Here is a 20,377-nt window from a genome sequence, read left to right on the forward strand (position 1 = left end):
CTTCACACACTTGCTCAACTGCTTGTGATAGTATCTTTCTGAGAAGTGAAATTTGGAGGCTTAGCTCTGCCCAGAGTAGTTGCTTCACCTTTTTAAAAAAAGCCAATGGGCAGACTGCCCCCACCCTTCCTGCCTGCACTGGACAGGTTGCTGCAGTGAGTTCCTCCAGCAGCCCTGGCTGCTTTTCCCTGCCTCTTTCTGGTGTTATTGCTCCAAGGCTATTTCATGGCTTCTTGCCTGGATCCCTGTTAAAAAATGCTATCCTAGAGCTGATTCCCCACTAACCTTGGCCATAAAGGAGGATGCAAAGGCAGCACTATAAATGTCCCAGCTTCCTCCATTTCATTGATCAATAACTCTTCCCTGGTGAAGCAATGAGCCATGTTTTTCCTTCTTTTTAAGGCAGTTTAGCAAATGCAGAGCCTCTGGCAGCCCTTGTTAGTCTTAATTTGATTTGTACCTCAGCTTTCCAATTTTGCCTCTTTGCAATATAGTGAGCATGTCATTCTGCGCATGTCCTTTGTGGTTTTCCTCATGGCCTTCTGTTTTGACCAGTGGGATTCTGAAGAATTCTGCAGCTATATTTGCCTCCTCTGAAACTTCCCCTTTTCACCCAGCAAATAGTAAGTTGCTACCAAGGCTGTTAGTACAGGTGTCTGGCTCAGCTCTTCTTGAATTCATGAGCAGTCTGGTCCTTAGTTAAAGGTGGTCCTTAGTTAAAGGTTTTTAAAAACCCTTTTCTCCTTAAAATAACAACATAAGTAATTTCATGCTACAAGAGAAGGGCTGTGTTGGTCCAGCCCAAGGGCCACCCAGCCTTGCTGTAGAGAATCATGGGATTCTTTTGACATTCCCTCACTTTACTCTGATTTGTTGTTTTTCTTTTTACACACTCCCAGAATTCTCAGAGTCCATCTCCACACCACCTCAAGGTGTTCCTCACTGCTTCTGTTCTATGATCCTAGTCTGGGTCAGCCATTGGCACAGTCTTCCCCCAGCAGCTTCTTTCCCTTCTTTGGTTGCACTCCTGGATTTTATACATTTGTGTCAGGTAACACCACTTGGTTGTTTGGTGTTTGTTTAATGGTTGGACATCTGCCCAAGTTGGATCATATGCTCTGTGAATAATCCAGAAGATCTGGACTATCTTTTGGGGCCATCTCTGAATCTCAGCACCTGTTGTGGCTGTAACACTAAGTTATGCTGGTTTCAAACCCAGTGGGAAAATTAACTCCAGTCAAGCTGCTCCTCTTCCCCCATCCTCTTCCAACAGCAGAGAAAACACCAGGTGAGACCACAAGTGGAAATCACAATTTTATTGAAAAACTCACAATAAACACAACATTAGCAATAAAAGAAGGCATAAAAGAGAGTGCTCTACCCACGAGAAGGGTATTCACCACCAAACCAGCAAAAACATTCCCAGTACAAAGCAGATCCATGTGCATCACTGCAGGAGCACATCTGTGAAGCAAGCAATGCTTTTCCATCCTTGCCCCTTGTATTTCAAGTAAGTGAAAGAGAGCAAGGTCAACCCATCTCACAGCAGGTGCCTGCTCTATTGAAGATCCAGAAAATTGCTCCAGGAATCCTCATGGCTGTGCCACCCAGCACATCCAGGACCAAGCTCTTCCTGAACACCATGTTGGCCACACAGTATACAAGTGTCACTCCTGAACAAGGAACAAGTAGCTAGAGGAGCCTGCCAGTGACTGGACACAGTGAAAAGAGTTGCTGAGGCTTGGCAGTGCTTGGAGCTGCAGAAGGCCAGGGGAAAACAGGCTCAAGAGTCCTGCCCTCACCATGAGATGTGGCTTCTTTCAGGGGAATACAAAGCAGGGTTCTGCAGCCACTTGGGGATAATAGGGGTCTTTGGTCACCAAAACTGCTGTATGAGCTAACACTTAGTTTTTGAGGAGGGCAACCCCAACAGGTGGACAACAAGCTGCTCACCTCCCTCACTTGCCTTCATCCTCAGGACAAACATTCACATCTTTGCTGGCAGTATTGTCATCCCCGCCACTCTGCTTCTGTTGCAATGGCTTGACTGCAGTGTAAATGACATTGGAGGAGGCAGGTCTTGTCCCCTTCTTTTCAAACTTCAGGTTGGCATAGGTCAGGTCCTCAGTCTCTGTCACTGGAGCTGCCTGCAGAGAGACAGCAATGAGTACAGCCTTGGCTTTTCTTTCTGTGTCTCCCCTGCTAATGTATTTCCACTGGTACAACTCTGTGCTGCCCAAGCATTACCCAGATTGCTCAGAAGTGCCTCCTACTCAAACACTCATAAGCCCTTATTTAATAGGAATTAATAAGTGTTTAGGACCATGTTTTCAGAAAGCAAAGCCTATGAAATCATTCAAGTGGGTATTCAACAGACAATGCTTTTTTTGACAGGGAGGAGGAAACAGTAAGTGTAAAGCACTCCCTGGCTTACCGTACTGGTCTGATTCTCCTCCACCACTTCTTCACTCAGAAGCTCTCCTGAAAAAGGAAACCTAGCTTAAACAGTAGCTAAAATAGTGACAATGATCATTATTTTAAAATGAAAGAATGAAGCAAACATTTGCTTTTGTGGTGGGAGAGGATGAGGCTATGTGGTTCTGAAGATGACCAAGGGCCTGGAGGGATTGGCAAGGGCTTAAAAGCCCTTGGAGGGGCTGGAGAAGAGCTCTGAGATGGACACTTCTAGATGTGCAAGACCTGTTTCAATCACTCAACAGGTTGTGCCATAACCAGACTCCCACCAGCCAGGGGCCAGAGGAAGGGAGGGGGGTGAACCTTCTCACCACGCTGGACAGCTTGTTCAAGAGGACAGACTTTTGAAGGGAAGACGGAGTGAGCAAGAGCAGCAGGATGTCAAACATGGACATGTCCCAAGCCTGGCTTTGTCCAGACCAGCAGCTGAGGAAGAAATGCCAACCTGTTCTGTTCCTTGTGCGCTGCCACAGCAGGAAGCCAATCACTGGCATGTGAAGGAGCGTCCCGCCCGCTAAGCCAAGGAGGATGCACAGGAGGTCTGCACACACAACAGCACAGAGGCACTCGTGAGCCATCATCCCCCCGTGCAGGGACACATGCTGCCATTGCCTCCTTCAAGGCAGGGTCAGCTTCTTCCCACACTTGGGCTTACAGACTCTGAACCACCTCCAGCTTCGGGGTGCTGACAAAATCCTGTGGGGAATGGTCTCCAAACTCATCCAGGGGGTAGTTGGAGCACCAGAGCCCCTTCCCAGCATCACAACCTCTGATCTACAGTTTGGCAGTGGGTCCCACCCACTTATGGGAAAACATCTGGCTGTTTTCTCCCTTACTGCTCCTCCCTCTTTTTTTCCGAGGACTCATCATACCCTCCACTCTTGTTACCAGGGGACTGTGCTAGGCTGTCTCTGCCAGTTCTCAGGATACTTTCAGGGGGAACAATGCATGGAAGAACCAGAGGAGTGCTGGATGTACCATCCTTCTCTGCCCACCCATCTCCCCCACGGAAACAGACCCACTGCCACTTACTGAGAACTGTGCTGCTTCCAGTGTCTGTCGAGTTTGGTCTTGTGATGGAGACTGTACACACACAGATTTCTGTGCAGGCTGTACTCAGGTTTGAGTTGCTGAAATTCATACATTTTTCTCTGAGAACTGCTGTTTGTGTGCTTTTTCCAATGTCTGTTGAATTTGGTCTTTTGATGGAGACCCTACACACACAGATTTCTGTGCAGGCTGTACTCAGGTTTGAGTTGCTGAAATTCATACAGTTTTCTCTGAGAACTGCTGCTTGTGTGCTTTTTCCAGTGTCTGTTGAGTTTGGTCTTTTGATGGAGACCCTACATACACAGATTTCTGTGCAGGCTGTACACAGGCTTGAGCTGCTGAAATTCAAACAGTTTTCTACCAGAACCACAGTGTTGGTTTGAATCTCCCCCTCCAGACATTTAGGTTTGTACCAGTCCACCTGCACCGTGAGATTCTCCAAACAAATCTTGACCTGCTCAGTGGTGACTGGCTCTGCCTGCAGACTGACTGCTCCTGGAGGAAACAAAACCAGAAGTGATAGATGAAATATATATATATATATGATCTTGCAGGGTATTGTCCCACATGTCACTCATGAAAGAGAGTGAAGTGACCATCCTTTTCCACAGCAGCTGATGATCTTTTCCAAATCTGGCTGCTAACCATTCCTCAGCACTCAACACTGAAATGTTGCCTGTTGACTCATACCACTGGATGCTGTGCACTGCACAAACATTTCTGTGTCTCAGGAAGGACTGAAAACATTAGGATCAGGGGAAGGCTCCTCCTCCACCTGTGACATAGGCACCCAAGCAGGAAGTGCCTCACACTCCACCATTTCATGGAGCATGAAGCAGGACTGGGGGATTGGCAGTGGACAATGGTCAGCCCTGGAGAAGCAAAGAAAATATAGCAAACAGCTCCCTGCAGCCTCTCTGGCTTCATCCCACCCCCTAACCCTGGAATACTTCAGAATCACTCATGAACCTCTGAGTTGAAGTCACTCCACACATCCTCAGCTGAGTCCTCCCTCTCTCACCTCTCTTCAGTTCTTTCTTTCCATTCTGAGGGGTGTTAGTGGACTTCTGTCCCTCAATACCCTTGCTTAGTTCAGATCATCTGTTCTTGGACGTGTTCTTTGTGTTCTCCACCCTGCATGTGTATGTTCCTGCATGTGCTTTGCTCACATTGGCAAAGATGAGCTGGGCCAGATAATTTTTCTTTTCTACACCACCTCCATTTTGCTATTTTCCATCATTTCAGGCAACAATAAACCACTTCACCCTCCTGGCAGTGCTGCTCAAACCTGCCTGAGGCAGACACTGCAAGATGACATCTAACCCTACCAACACATGAACTGTGGCTGAAATCTGGTAAGCAAGTCCTGCTGGAAAAAACAAAACCCCATAGAAGTTGGTTTTGTCTTAAGGAATATCCATATCTGCCATGTGTGCTGACCCCCCTCCTCAGTAATCAGGCTTATATGCATTTCTGTTTCCTTCCCCCCAGCTGTTTTCTCTCCCTGCTGCTGAAGGCAAACCTGACTCAAAGCTCCTGGAGCTCACAGCCTGTGCACACACAGTTGCAAGGGGGCAACTCTTGCAACCTCTGCCATGGTAAGGTGCTGCTGCAGAAGAGGGGTTAAATGATGCAGGAGGAGAGGTAAAAGCAGCAGCAGGCACTTTCCACACTACTGCAGGCATAAGCAAAGAGGGAAGAGCTCAGCGCAGAGGCAAGGGCACTGAGGGACTCACCAACTGACAGCCAGGTGAGAAGCAGCAGGGGCAGAAAGGTGTTGGCCAGCCAGAGCTCCAAACGTCCCAACAGCCTCATGGTGACCATGCTGGGTGCCTGGTGGGATGGGCTGGGAGCCTCCATCTCTCCTTGCAGGGCAGGGCCACTGCTCAGCCGAGGGCAGCTGAAGCCTTGCCGGGACCTCGCCCCTTCGCCACTGGGCCAGGCAGTTCCCTCTGTGCTCACAGGCTTCCCCTCTCTTCCCCTCTCTGGCCTCAGCCCAGTTCTTACCTCCTCTGATTCCTCTTCGGTTTTATCCTGACCACATACTGTACTCCTGAGACCTGAGTAATGCCCACAGGAGCTGCTGATGGCCATTTCTCACTGGACTAGGACCCAGCCCAGCAGCTCCCTGTCACTTCCCCAGTTTCCTACAGCATCACCTCCCCACGCCACCAGTCTGTTTGTCTGTTTTGATTAACAGGGAATGGAGCCCTTGGAGGAAGCAGTGCTGCCATCACAGCAGGGGGATGAGGTGATGTCCACACCCGTCTGGTGATGGGGTGTGCTCGTTGAGCCCAGATGGGGACACACACACCCTGCCAGCCCCCAGGGAATTGCAATTTGGCTCGGGGATGGGCTTGATCAGTGTTCTGGTTGTGGGATGTACATGGCCCTGCAGAGCTCTGCCCCTACTCTGGCCATGATCACCCAGATCCCAGCTCCTGCCCAGCCCCTGTATTCCCCTGCCACCTGTGGCATGAGGGACACTAGGACACGAACATTCACTAGGCCAGACATGGCTTGTGTCACCCCTGCCACCCAAGGGACACGTGCAGCAGTCAGCAGGCACAGGTCCCTCTGTCTTCCCACCTCTGTAGGTGCAATCTCTGCTGCACCCCACTGCCTGCCACTGCTCTTCCTATTCATGCTCAGAGCAAAACCTCCTCCCATCTGCCACTTCCTTCCCTTTAGTTTCTTCTACATCCACAGCAACCACCCTCCACACCACGCTGGACACACACAGCCCAGCCACACGTCTCCAGAAGATGGGCTGTTCACTCTCCTCCACCAGGCAGTGGAACTTCCTGGCTGAAGCTGAGGTGTCATCTGCAAACAAACCCAAGCGAGGAAACAGCAACACCAGCATGATATTTGCTGATAAGAGGGTACAAGATCTGCAAGAATGAGAAGTGAGAGGTTCTGCATCTCTCTTGCTCTCCCCTCTGCACCTTTTCATCTCTTCCCATGCTCTTTCTGATGTTCAGTTCCTCTCTGCATTTTAATCTTCATCTTCTCTCGTTTCACAACTGCATAATGATATGTGCTCGTTGCTTCCTTCCTTTCCATTTCTATTCTGGCTCTCACGTTTCCTGGCACTGATGAGGCCAGGACCTTCTCCAGCAGGAAGTGCCTTCCCCATGTTCGGAACTGTGGTGCTGGTGGAACTAAAGGTTAATGTCTTGCCTTCTGCTGACTCCACAGAGCTGCTCTCCTACCAGAGCCCCTTCCAGCTCCACAGACACATTCCATGGTGCTCTCTGCCAAGGAGAAAAAAGAGCAGGAAATGACAATGCTGCTGTAAATAACAGAGTGCCCCGTGTCAGCAGGAGCTACACCAGGCACTACACAATGCCCACACCAATAGGGAGGCTGCACAGTTCCTCAGGAGCTCCCCACTCCCTTGAAGTGAACGATCGAAATACAGAACGTGCCACCAACATCCTCCTCTCCCAGCTGCTGGGAGCTGGCAAGGAGCCTCCCGTGTGATGCTGGGGAGGATGAGGAGAAATTGAGAAGTCCTGTCCTCAGTGGGCCCGTGGTGGTTTTACAGAGGCTCTTCCTTGGATGGCGTGGTGCTGTGCACTCTGCAGGGCCGCCAGAAGCGATCCTGCCCTCACAGCACAGTGGGGCTGACGGGGCTGGGGGCACACTGAACTGAGCCCTCACGGAGCTGGGCACGGAAGAGCCAGCGTCAGAGCACAAGCTGCTGGTGACACCGAGCAGGAGGTGCTGCAGACACCGTCCCGTGCCCCTGAGGCACAACACGGCCAGGAGGCGGCCGCCCCTCAGACCCCGCTCGGGGCACACCCTAGAGCCCAGAGCGCCTCACTCAGCGCCCATCGAGGGGATGACGCTGCCCAGCGCTGATCTCCCATTGGCTTCGGTGTCTGTCCGTCACCCTAAGCCCCGCCTTCCCCCAGCTCCGGCCCTGGGACTGGCCGTCCCTCACGTGGTGTGTGAAGCCTCCCGGGCGCCGCCATGTTCGGGGCCGCTGCCCGGCGGAGGGGCGGTGCGGTGCCGCGCTGTCGCGCATGCGCGGGCCGGGCAGGGGCGCCGCCCCGGGAGCGCGCGGCCGCCTCGGGAGCGCGCCCGGCCCGAGGATGCGCCAGGCGGGACAACCCCGGTGGCCCGGCCGGGCACAGGTGAGGGCGGCTCGGACCCCTCCAGCCCCCCTGGGCTCCTCCGCTGTCCCGGGGCCGCTGGGCGGCGAGCGGGGCGCGGTCCTGCCAGAGGGCGCGGGGCCGGGAGCGGCTGGGAAGGGGCCGGGGGCACCAGCTCCGTGTGGGCCGGTGGGTGAGGTGGGGCCTGTCCCGTCCAGAGCCCTGAAGGGGGAGTCTGGTGAGGTGAGGCGAGGTGAGCCCTGCCCTGTTCCAGAGGTGAGGCGAGGTCAGGTGAGCTCTGTCCCGTCCAGCCCCGTGAGGAACCCGCACAGGAGAGCCCCGCAGCCCCGGGCAGCACTGAGCATCGCTGGCCGTGCCAGAGGCATCCCCGGGGCCGTGCCGTGAGCTTTGCATGAAGTCCGGACTGGTTTCCAGGATTTTCCAGCTGCTGCTGGCTCTGGCACGGTCCTCATTGCCACCTTCGACCTCGGGCGGCACCTGTGGGAGGTGCCGTGCCTGGAACGGGGACTTTGCTGCTGTGCATCCAGAGCAGGAAGGACAGAATGCTGTGCTGGGCTTGTCTCGAGGTGTGGTGGGGCTTCCTTGAGGCTGTGGACTCGTGGGTTATCACAAAACCCGCTGGCATTGAATCAAAAGCACGTTTAGTAAAGAAAGCACGTCAGTTTTGACATCAACACGTGAACCTTTCATACACAGCCTCGAGTATATTCGTGCCAAAGGGTGGAAGTACTTGCTGGTGTGCTCCTCCACCGTGTGCCTCCTCTTTCTTGGAAATCCAATCGAACGTTTTAGGATAAGTTGGAGACGTGAAAAGCTTTCTCTTTATGCAGAGCTAGTGCTACCCTGGCCAGCACCCTTCTGAACATGGGCTGTTATTCTTTCCCTACGTTTGGCCATCTCTAATGGTCCACAGCAGTTTCTGAGCCCTGGGATCCTTGACTGTACTATTTAGTTTTGGAGACTTCTGCCTTTGGAGATCCCAGACTGCTTCAACGTGGAATTGAACGAAATCCTGTAGGAATAATCAGGTTTTCATTGCACTGGGTCACCAACTTCTCATTGCTATGTGTACCAAAAGAGTCAAAAAACTCTTTTCCATGACCAGGATGGGACTTCAAGCATACTGTGAAATTCAGCAAAAATGAAGGTGTTTTGTGGCCATCAAAAAAAGGAATGGCAGAGCTTTTAAGTGCTTCTGTTGGAAAATTAAGTCAGAATGATGTTGCAGGATTATTTAATCTCTGTTAAAAAAAGATTGATTTTTATCTCCTGACATGCAAGATATCTGTTGCAGTCTGGTTTCAGTTGCCCATAAAAGCTCTGCCTTTTGGGTTTTCCAGGGGAGGTTGTCATTAAAGTGTTCATTCCAGTGTTAGACTAATGGAGAGGTTGATGCACTAGGATTTTAATTTTTGTAACTGATTTGCTGAGGCTTGTTTGAGGCTTGGTGGGTTCTAAAGCAAATATATAGAAATTGTACCTAATTCAAAGCTGGTGTTGGTACCAGTTTCAGGCATTTTTCTCAGAGCTATTCCCATGCTCTGCCAAAACCAGTTTTCTCTAGTTTTCATTTCAGTGCTAGATGTGACTTCTGTGAATTCAGTGAGCCTCAGTGGATAGAGAAGAGTCTCTCTTTTCACTCCCTGTAAATGACAAATGTCTGCAGTATCTCATGTCAAGGGCACTTCACAACTTAAAACAGTCTGCTGCAAGGAACCACCTCTGTTTTGTTTTGATCCTGCCTTCTCTCAGCTCCATCTGATGTGCTTTTATACAATGTAGGACAGTGAAAATTTCGGTTTTCTCCATCCTAAGCCACTCTTGACTTTATTACCTGTGATGTCTCTTTCCAACTGAGAAATCTTTCCCTGCTTAAGTCTTCCTTTTCAGAAGATAACCTCTGCAGGACTTCCAGTTCTGCTCCCCCCCTGCTTAGAGGGAAAGTACCAGATGTGCACATGGAGCTCCAGATGATGGTGTTCTGGGGACTTCTATGGGGGCACAGTGCTGTTCTGAGATCCCTGTTCCTTCTTCCTAAACTGTTAATTACAGCTGCCTCTCCTCAGCAGTGGCCTTTTTCTGACCTAGAGGGTTTAGGCTGTTTCCTCAGGGTGGCCTGGGCTGGAATCCCTCTCCTGCCAGCACTGGAGTGTGTCTGCAGTGTGTGTGTGAAGGCTGCAGTACCCATGTGTGCCCCTTTTTAAATCCCCCATTACAGGTCTTTGAGCATCTGCTCACTTCTGTTCGTGCTCCACGTGCTCTGTGATTCTTGTAAGGATTGTCTTTTTGCTGCCCTTCAGAGCCCACATCCATCCTGCTGTGCCTGCCCAGCCAAACCAGGATTTCCCAGCTGAAAGTCTGATGGGGAAGAGGAGGCTGCAGGTGGCTGTCAGGAGAGGGAGGAGCAGCTTGTCCTCTGCTCAGGGCCCCTCTGCAGAGCCTGGTTGCTGCCAAGTTTGGGGTTTCCAGCCCTTCCACTGTGCAAGCTGTGTCTCCATACCCAGAGAGCTGGGGCTGCCCTGCTGGAAGCCATTGCTGAGGCTGGCTTGGCCATTTCTTTGTGGTGGTGCTAGTGGTGAGCTGGTGATCTGAAGCTTTGTAGCATCAGGAGCTGGTGCATGGTAGCTAATCACTAGATTATGTGGGTTTGTGTCAATAGCTCCTAGTGATAGCAATGTAGAAGCATGCTATGTTTTGGGATAAGTGAGTTTAAGATTAATTCCACCTGACTGAGATTATTTTTAAAAGGCAGTGGGATGGAAAACAGGAAAGAGTAGCACTTAAACTGAGTGACTGTTACAGAAATCAGCTTATCTGAGTAGCAGGGGTCTCCTGTTGCATATACTGTGGTGTTCTCCTACGACATTTTCAATTAATTCAGCCTTTTCTAAACTGTTGTGGAGGTGTGTAATTTAGACTTCTCTGTGTGATCTGGTGCAAGCAGGCACACACTCACCTGGTCTCTGTTCTACCTCGCTTTGTGTCCCTTGAAATGAAGATGATGTTCTTTCTGCTGTAAGGATTTTTAATTCTTCCAGACCATAAACTGCTAAACAGATTTGTGGGGACTTCAGTAGATATGCCTTCATCCAGTTGCAAGGGTTTTTTTTGTTGTTGTTTGTGTGATTTGTATAAAGTAAGCCTGGGTAGAAGCCGTCCTCCTTGCCAGTATCCCAGGATCCCTTTTATGTAGACTAGTAAATATTTTCAAGATCCTTTTGATCTTTGTCACTGCCTTATTTAAGTGTTCTGCTAAATGTTAGATAAAAAAGAGTTTGTCAGTGAACTTTGTTCATCCTTATAAAGAATGACAGTGACAGTATCACTACAAATGCTGCATCACACAGACTAAAGAAAAACACACTGAATAATTAAGTAAATATTCATAAGCTGTTTTATAGCATCTGTAAACATTTATGCATTTTGCAAGATAAATATTCCAAGCATTTCTGTTTTCTTGTTTAGTGTCTGTACTACAAAAATACCTAGGAACTCAGTCAGAGTTCAGTTTTATAACACATGCTGGGCAGTGTAGGCACCCCCAGACTAATGAGATGCTGATTGCAAACAAAGCACTTGAACTGGGAGTAGTTTCACTTCTGTGCTGGTACAGCCTAGTGCTGTGTCAGGGTTTGCTTTTATGTGTTGGAACTTAATGTGAGTATCTTGGGATGTGAAGATGGGTAGCACTGTTTCTGAAACAAGCCATGATTCTTGTTGCTTAGAGGTGTCTTTTCCAAAGGTGTGGATCTGGTGCTGGTACCAGTTCTCTTTTTAAACGTGGTCTTTGCTTTTTCATTGTAAGCTTCTAACAAAAACTGAATCCATCCTGGTTTTCTCTCAAAAAAAATTAAAGAAAGGTCAAGTGGGTGTAGTAGATGAGAATTCATAAAGGCACAGAACAAAAGCTGGATTGTAGGTTTCTGTGGTGTCAGAGATTGAGGAGACTTCTGACATTCTCTCTTTGAGGTTGGTGCTAAAGCAAGTGCTAAAGGCAGTCTGGCCAGTTGTGGGTAGCAGCTGTGCTAAGACAGACTGGCAGGTAGGGATTGAAGAAATCAATTTACCAGGAAATATTTGGAAGAACAAAAGGAGTGTGACTTGACCAAAGGTTTGTGTATAGGAAGTATAATAATTCCACAATAATTCTGCAAACCCTGCATTCCTGGAGATTGAGTGGCATTGGCAGAAGGAGATACTTTAACTATTCTAAGTGAAGCTTTTAACTACCCACAGTGGACACAGAGGAGCACCCTTTTCCTTTCAGAAAGCAGCTTTCTGTGTATTTAAACACTGGCATTCTCTCTCCTTGTGGGCTTCTCCTCCCAGGCAAAACAAACTCACTGAATTCAGGCTTTCCCCACAGGACATATTTCTAAATCTTCTCTAGACTGACCTATATATTTACCATAAAATTGTTAAGGTCCAAGTAGTTGTTTTCAGTTTGTGCATTTAATTTGGAAGAAAGATTTATGTGTCCCAAAGCATGTCTATTATTTCCAGCTACTTCAATTGGTCTAATAAAAGATATTGCCTCATCTCAAAAACCTTTATCTCATTTAGGGACTTGCATCATCACAAATAGAGCAGCACTGCTTTTACTGCCAGTGTGACAGACTCTATGTCCTGTCTTCTTGGTGCTTCCTGTCACTCCCAGTTTGTGCCTCTCTGTCTGGTTTATCCTGGATTCTTGTGTGTGTTTCTGTCCCCATGTGCTGAGTTTTGAAGCTGAGGAAACTGTCAAGCTGCTTTCTTACCATTCTTCTGCAATAGATTTGTTAGACTTGTCCCTTAATACTGTATCTTTATAGATTGCACCTTTTGAGGGTTTTGGTTTTTGTCATTAGGATGTTTGAGAATGTTAACAGCCATACAAAGGACAAAAGGTGGAATTCAGGACAGGTGTGCTTGATACCAAAATGTGCCTTTTCCTGATAATGACTTGTAACTTTTCACATTTTAGGAACTCTGGATAGAACACCAAGCTGAGGAGCCAAACATTTTACTGAAGGCCTGTGTGTAGACCCAGATTCTTGAACGAATGCATGAAGAATGAAAATGCTCCCTGGAGTGGGCGTGTTTGGAACTGGTAGTGCTGCCCGGGTCCTGGTACCCCTGCTGAGGGCAGAAGGTTTCTCCATTGAAGCTCTCTGGGGGAAGACTGAAGAGGAAGCCAAACAGCTGGCAGAGGAAATGAACATCTCCTTCTACACGAGTCGGACTGACGATGTCTTGCTGCATCAGGACGTGGATTTGGTTTGCATCAACATCCCTCCACCACTGACAAGGCAAATTGCTGTGAAGGCTCTAGGTACCTTTTTATCCTTGGAGTTGGATAAAAAATCAGTAGCTTGTTGGCAGATTGAAATTTGAAGCTGTTACCCCAGCACAGTTCTGGTTGTACCAATGGGTAAATGCAGTGCTAAAAGTTTTGTGTGGCATTTGTGAGAAAGATTGCCTGGGGTTTTTTTTTGTAAAAATACTATTAATAATTCCTTATAGCTCTTTTTGAATTAATTCAATATCTTGCTATAATATCTTACTCAGTTAAGACCAAAGTTATGGTAGGGAGCTTCTAATAAAAATCAGCTGTATCAGAAATAATAATGAGAGGGTAAATGGCTTTATGCCCATTAAAAAAACCCAGAGCAACAGAAACAAACAAACAAAGCAACTTAAATAGTTTAATTCATTTTAGATTTTCCCATGTTTTGTACTAGGAAACTCAGATTTGCCTGGAAGGGGAAGGTTATTTAGCTTTGCTTTATGCTTTCCCTACAAGTAAAATCAAACTTGGAAGCTGAAAGCCTTTGAAAAAAATAATATTTGTATGCACTCAGTGGAATCTTGTGAATTAGGAGCTAAGAAATGCTGTTTTAGCTGTGACAATGGCCTCTACCTGGAGACCACTCTTGACACATGCATGTCCACAGCAGGCTGATGTGGTCCCAGGTGGAGGAATCCTTCTCCCTGACTCAGAAGGGCAGATGCTGGGGACAGCAGGAGGAATCCAGCTAGATCAGAAAGAAGGGATGACACCCCAGACAGGTTGGGCAGGGAGATGGGAACCAACTGCCCTGGCATCCTGACCCTTCTTAATTGCCCAGTGTGTGACTTTGTAGTGTTAATGTCCCTCCTGCAGAGCAGCGTGGGTGTCAGTTTGCGTGTAATTCCGTAAATAACAAGGGTGATATTTTTACTGTGTTTACAGGAGATACACAAGTTAATTTTAGGACAGGTAATCTCAGACCATGTGAGCCAGGGTGGTTTGTTGTGCCTCTTTTCTCTATAGTAATTTCTTTTGGAAGTAAACAAGTCCCTGCACAAACATTTGCAATGCCACTTAGATATGCAGAGAGAGATTTCAGGCTTCTTTTTCCTTTTCTTTTTTACATTGTTAGATTTGTTTGTTTACCTCATTAGGGTATTGTCATTTGAATTTTAAGTTATTCTGGATTTTTAAATATTTGAACTGTAAGTTAGAATTTATCTTTTCAAATATGTTAAAAGCTCTTTAAAGGACTAGTAGGTAATATACATTTCACTAGGTCTTGTGGCTCTTGATGATCAAATGGACTAAAAAGGAGAGGATTGAACTTTCTCTGGTGAGTTATTAACTAAAAGGGATTTGGATTCCTTCATTGAAGGCTGGGAACCCATAAGATGGCATTATCCATAGGAGGAAAGGGAGGTAAAGCTGGTGCAGAAATACAGAGATTGTATGCATGCTTGAATGCAGGTTGAGGAGGTGGAAGGCTGAAAAAGCCAGGGAAATGGAGGGATGTAGCAGGGAAGGGTAACAATCACTTCCTCTTTCCTGAGATGTTCTGATCTGCAAACTGATGCAGACAGACCCAGTGTGATACTGACCATGCCTTTCAGCTTTCCAGGTTCATTGCAGTGGTATTTGTAGGTCTACTGTCCAGTATATCATGACTTATTTAAAGCAAGTGTTGGGTGATTTTCTGTGCCTGTATGTTCTGAAGGAACACAGAACCAGAATAGGGCCAAAGATGGCAACAACATTTCCTTTGGAAGTTGAGATTGATACAGTGATGGTTTTAATCAGAGAATTATCAGCTGGGAATTGTTTGTAACAGATTGGTGTTTAGTTGCCAAGAGACTGGGCTTTAGGAAATGTCAAAAGTGGTGCAGTAATAATGGTCTTGTGTGTTATGTTTATTTTGTTGGGCTTGGTTTGTTTATTTTAAAGTGACATTTTTATCACTTGTTTTTGTACATTTTTCTACTTTAAAAAAAAAAAATTGTGCTTCCATTTTTGTTCCTGGTAAAGAGAGAAAACTCCAGTTTTTCTAGGTGGTGCAGTTTCCTTGCCTAAGTTTCTTGCATCCGTGAACAAGCCTGGGGACAAAGCAGTGACACTGGTTTGAGTTCATGAACCAGACAGAACAGATCAAAGCCCAGGGAATAGTTCATATTAAAATCAGTGTAATCTTATGGTTTATCTCCACAGCAGGCAAAGCAAGAAGCTCTCTTTAAATTTGCACTTCTTTTGATCTCAGAGGAACTAAATACATTTCACCAAATGTCTGTGTTGTGGTTCATGTCCCACAGTTAAGTGCACCCATCCATGCTCTCATGTCTCCTGGCTGGTGAGGGCCTCAACTGAAAATTTTGCAGCTGTGGTTTAGGAAAACAATATGGTACAAAGTTCAGGTTATTCATTACCAAAACAATAGTAACAATCCCAGGGATGTAAGCTGCACTGCCTTGGAAAACAAAATGCATGGCCATGACATTGGTAAGGGACCTTGTAGCCATCTCTGATTTGGCCCTTGTCCTTGCTTCATGGCCATGTCTGTGAGCTTGGGGACTGACTGTTCCACTGAAGGCAACAGCAGGATTATCCTGAGCTGTTCTGTGTTCCCAGCTCTCCATCCTGGCACTCAGCAGCACACAGTGGCTGTGTCAGTGCCCTGCACTAGCTGCCATCCCAAAAAAAGGCATCAGCCAGTTTTAGCTGCTCAAGTGGCTCAGCCTGGGCTGCCACAACAGGCACAGCACTGAGTGAGGGTGGGGCAGAGCAAGGACAGCCCCGTGTGAGGAACTGCCCAAAGGGCCAGGGCTGTGCCCAGGCTCAGCCATCTCTGCATCTCTGCAGGGACCAGGGCTGGGCAGGCAGGGGAGCAGCAAAGCAGAGCTGGGCTGTACCCAGGGTGTGCACGAAGTGAGAGTCACTTTGGTTTTCTGCAAGCTTTGAGGATGCAGACCTGCTTGGGATGCTGTGAGCATCCCTTTGTTTCCTCTGGTGGTGCTTTAACCTGCCTGGAGATGAGCACCATTTAAACAAGGCTGATAAAGTGGACTGAATCAGCTCTAGATGCTTGTCCAGGTGCTTCAGCTAGCCCTGAAAAATACTGAACTGAGTGTTGTGCCTTGCCTTAGCTGCAGGACTTGGGGGCAGGGCAGTCAGAAATGGTCCCTGAAAGGGGGGTTACCAATGGACAGCCAGAGTGTCCACTGGGAGTTTGACCTGACCCTTTGTGTGTTAAAGCTGCTGTAGGCTCGTATCAGTATAAGGGATTTCTCACTCGTAGTCTTCTCATTTTCTGACTGGATTTTGCCTGTGTCTGTTAGGAGCAGAGGTTCTGGGTCTCCTGTAGCCGTCCCTGGCTGAGCAGTGTCTCGGGAGCGCTGGCCCCTGGCTCCTGCAGGGCTCCTGCAGGGCTGGCTGGGTGCGGCCGGGAGGGGGAGCACGGAGAGCAGGATCTGCCTTCCCCTCGCGTGCCGGAGACCGACTGAGGCTCCTCTGCTGGTACCTTCTCACTGGGACTCAGTTAAATTGAGCACAGTCTGCTCCTGCCTAAGGAGCAGCTTTCAGAGAGGTGCCCACCAACGTGTGCAATTCTTGGGCAGAAACACTGGTGTGCCATGACTGACCTTCAGGCCTGGCATCCCCAGTTAGTGTCTGTAATAACCATGTTAGGAAAAACATGGTTATTACACTGAAAAATGTTTAGATAAGTATTTGATCAGAACAGATGTAAAATAGGAAAAAAAACCAGTAAAAGTAAAGCCTTTCCATGAGAAGGGAAATACCAGAAAAGCTCCAAATGTAAGAATTGGTTAAAACTTGTACTGTCATGCTCTTTTGTATTACTTTATTTCTGCTTTAAAGTTAGGAAAGAAAAGAAGAGTATTGACTGCCCCCATTGATTTAGGCTGAGCACGATGTAAAGTGCATCAGTAGCAATAACAATTCAGTGGATCAGCTTGGGGGTACAGCTCTTGTCTGTGTAACTCAATCACCTTTTGTCAGATTGTACAAGCAGGATGTATGTGCAGACCAAAATTATTTGCTTTCTAATTAGGAAGGGTTGTTTTAAAACAGTCCACTTACCAAAACATTATTTCTAATTTTTATGTTCTGTATGCAGAATCTGTATGTATGTCTTTTATAAATATACATTTTTATATATAAGTAAATGGTATGTCCCATTTATATTAATTAATTAAAAAAAAAAGCATAGTGATGGTGAAATACGAAGTGAAAATCAAATCTCCCCTTCCCCCACCTCATCCCTGTAGGGTACATGGCTTTTTTTTTTCCTTGTCTCACTATACGGGTATTCAAATAATGTTTTAGCTATAGTACTCATACTCTGTCTTCTTTTAATACCATGGGATGCCGTTTATCTTTCATGATGTAAAAATCCTGTATTTGGAGCCTCCCTCTGTGAGAGTTTGTGAGCTCTGCAACTGGAGCATCTTGGAAAGAGCATCGAGTCTTGCTGCACTTGGCAGTCTTACTTTAGTTCCCAGACTTTTTCCTTAGGAATTGCAGCAGGAAAGCTCAGCTCTTAAAAACACCAGTTCTTGACAACCTTTAGGGCATCTGAGCATGTTTTGCTCATGTGTGCAAAATAAATTTGCTCATGTGTGTATTTTTTTTTTCATTCATGCTGCAGGAATAGGGAAGAACGTGTTGTGTGAGAAAGCTGCTACCTCTGTGGATGCCTTCAGGATGGTGACAGCTGCCAGGTATTACCCCAAGCTGATGAGCATCGTTGGCAACGTGCTGCGTTTCCTGCCAGCCTTTGTGAAGATGAAGCAGCTGATAGAGGAGCACTACGTGGGCAACGTCATCATCTGCGATGTGCGCGTCTACGGGGGCAGCCTGCTGAGCCACCAGTACAACTGGATCTGTGACGAGCTCATGGGGGGGGGCGGGCTGCACACCATGGGCACCTACATCATCGACCTCCTGACTCACCTCACCAGCAGGAGAGCTCAGAAGGTCCACGGGCTGCTCAAGACTTTTGTGAAGCAGAACACGGCCATCAGCGGGATCCGCCACGTCACCAGCGACGACTTCTGCGTTTTCCAGATGCTGATGGGCGACGGCGTCTGTTGCACTGTGACTCTCAACTTCAACATGCCCGGATCGTTCATCCATGAGGTGATGATTGTGGGCTCTGCTGGTCGCCTCATAGCTCGTGGGACAGACCTGTACGGGCAGAAGAACACTGCTCTCCAGGAGGAACTGCTGTTTACAGACTCCCTGCCTGTCAACAAGGGCCTTTTGGATAAGGGCTTCAAGGACATCCCGCTGCTTTACCTGAAGGGAATGGTGTACATGGTGCAAGCCCTGCGGCAGTCTTTCCAAGAGCAGGAGGACCGTCGGACGTGGGATCATAAACCTGTGTCCATGGCAGCCTCTTTTGAAGATGGGCTGTACATGCAGAGTGTGGTAGAGGCCATCAAGAAATCAAGTAGGTCAGGTGAGTGGGAGACTGTGGAGGTGATGACTGAGGAACCAGATGCCAACCAAAACCTCTGTGAGGCACTTCAAAGAAATAACTTATGAACATTCCTACCTTGGAAAATAGGACAATTGACACTTCTGGCTGTAATGTACAAAAAAAACAACAGTTTTTAAGATATGTAGATTCTTATTTAATAGTGTGAGTTTCTTGGTTTTTTTAAACATATAAAATATGTTCTGATAGGAACAGTTGTGGTTTAAATTGTTTAAAGAGTTTTAAATGTTTCTGTTTTTTGCAAACATTTAATTTTTGTCTCGGCGACTGGTAGGAAAACTTGAATTGCCCTTTGCACTTGCAGTAGCTGAAGTGAATCGTGGGATCTCTGCCATTGCATGGCTTGGAAATGGGACACAACCCCTGTTGCACAGGTTGCTGATTTAACCATGAGAGCATGTGGAGCAAGATCAGGGAGTATCTGTTGTTCAGATGCCTTTTTCTTCTCTCTTGGAGACCGATTTATGTTTTAATCCTCAGTTTGTAAACTTTTAGAAAAGAGTTTAGTGATGTAACAGGTCTCTAAACTCCTATAGGACAAAAAGTAGAAGGAATGCATTAAAGTTAGTTACATAAGGATCAGCCTTTTGGCTTCCTGTATGTGGTAAATGTCTTTCAAATTCATTCAAACTGATGTTTTATTTAAATGATACTATAATTCTCTGTTGTTGATGTGCCATTGGCAGGAAAATCTTCAGGAAGTCTGTGATGCATTGAGCTATTCTTCCATATCTGTAGACATTATTCCTTCTATTCAAGAGGCTGTCTGCATCCAGCAGCTGTTTTTCCACAAGCTCTGTGCTTATGTCAGTTGTGTTTACTGCCTGGCAGCACCAGTGCCATGCCTGTGGGGCCACGTTCTCATTTCTGTGACTGTTAATAAATAAATGCCTCCCAGGGTCATGGGATTGCCACAGTGTCGTGAGTAACAAAGCTGTACAGCATGAACCTTTCAGGGACCTGAAAGTGAAGGAAGGAGGTATTTCCTACCTCTTGCAGCTCTCTTAATGTGCAGGCTGGGTAACTGTCACACTACACACATCCTGATAGTTGAGAGAAAGGGACTGAACTGCCATGGGTAAATGTGCTCTTGATCTCAAACACTGGCTATTAACCCTCTGGTCCAGCCCATCTTCATACTCTCCTGCAGCTGGTGTCAGTGGAGAGATTTGGTGGCAGATGATGGGGTGGAAGTTCATTCCTTTTGAGAAATGTTTCTCTCTGAGGCAGGTATGTGGAAAGGATAGTCTAATTTTACTACATTTGTTGTTTTGTGTACTTGAAAGCTTTTTTTAAAAATGTATTTCCCACTAAATTGTAACCCTGTGTATTTATGTATATTAACATGCACGCTGCTGTTTCATAAGCTGGACCTTCCTGAAAAGTATCATGTTTTCTACAGAAATAAAAAGTTGTGTTTGTTGAGGGAATTCTCTATGCAGGTGTGTGCTTGTGTTTGATTTGGTCAAGCCAAAGCCAACCTAATAAAAGTGAACAGGAGACTCAGAGCTCACCTTGCAGTCACCACCTTCATTCAGATAGAAAAGCCCTGACTGTTTTCATGCCAGTTTGGGGTCTGTTTTGAAGCTGTCCTGGAACTGAGAACTTTCCTTTGTGCCTTTGCCACTAACTTTGTATCGGGCAGAAAAAATCTAAAGTGCAGCTCCTTCTCTAGAAGGAAGGACGAAACACCTCCAGATGATCCCCATGAAGGAAGAAGGGTGCCGAGCCTCCTAGGAGAGAAAGAGAATTGTGCAGAGAGGTGGAAGGGGCCTCTCATGGGCTGGCTACGGCCTGAAGCTGCCGGGATGGCGACCCCAGGAGCGCCCCTTTGATCCAGGCGCGTTGCAGCCGCGAAGCCTGGATTCCCCCGGCATTCCCTGTGCGTTTAGTGCAGATGTTGTGCATCAGGGACCGGGGCTCGGTGTCCCGGCGGTGCGGCGGCAGCAG

At 47.4% G+C, this 20,377-nt stretch overlaps 2 protein-coding genes across 3 annotated transcripts; one reads left to right on the forward strand and one right to left on the reverse strand.

The window, feature by feature from the left end:
* Nucleotides 1-1,384: 1,384 nt before the first annotated feature.
* LOC130257795 (uncharacterized) lies at nucleotides 1,385-7,263 on the reverse strand. Its single transcript, XM_056500647.1, has 5 exons — nucleotides 5,262-7,263; nucleotides 3,508-4,020; nucleotides 2,921-3,016; nucleotides 2,435-2,481; nucleotides 1,385-2,147 (listed from the first exon to the last, which is right to left on the reverse strand). The coding sequence occupies exons 1-5, from the start codon at nucleotides 5,617-5,619 to the stop codon at nucleotides 1,959-1,961; spliced, it is 1,203 nt and encodes a 400-aa protein (XP_056356622.1). The 5' UTR covers nucleotides 5,620-7,263; the 3' UTR covers nucleotides 1,385-1,958.
* Nucleotides 7,264-7,524: 261 nt separating this feature from the next.
* Nucleotides 7,525-19,864, forward strand: GFOD2 (Gfo/Idh/MocA-like oxidoreductase domain containing 2). 2 transcript variants are annotated; one of them, XM_056500648.1, is made up of 3 exons: nucleotides 7,525-7,667; nucleotides 12,610-12,957; nucleotides 17,576-19,864. In XM_056500648.1, exons 2-3 carry the CDS (start codon nucleotides 12,699-12,701, stop codon nucleotides 18,472-18,474), a joined length of 1,158 nt encoding a protein of 385 aa, XP_056356623.1. In that variant the 5' UTR covers nucleotides 7,525-7,667; nucleotides 12,610-12,698; the 3' UTR covers nucleotides 18,475-19,864. The 2 variants fall into 2 exon arrangements, with proteins under 2 accessions (XP_056356623.1, XP_056356624.1); XM_056500649.1 differs by lacking the exons at nucleotides 7,525-7,667; nucleotides 12,610-12,957 and adding an exon at nucleotides 14,076-14,251.
* The last annotated feature ends 513 nt before the right edge of the window (nucleotides 19,865-20,377 follow it).

Source organism: Oenanthe melanoleuca, chromosome 11 (assembly GCF_029582105.1).
Source record: "Oenanthe melanoleuca isolate GR-GAL-2019-014 chromosome 11, OMel1.0, whole genome shotgun sequence".
In the NCBI taxonomy this organism is placed as follows: domain Eukaryota; kingdom Metazoa; phylum Chordata; class Aves; order Passeriformes; family Muscicapidae; genus Oenanthe; species Oenanthe melanoleuca.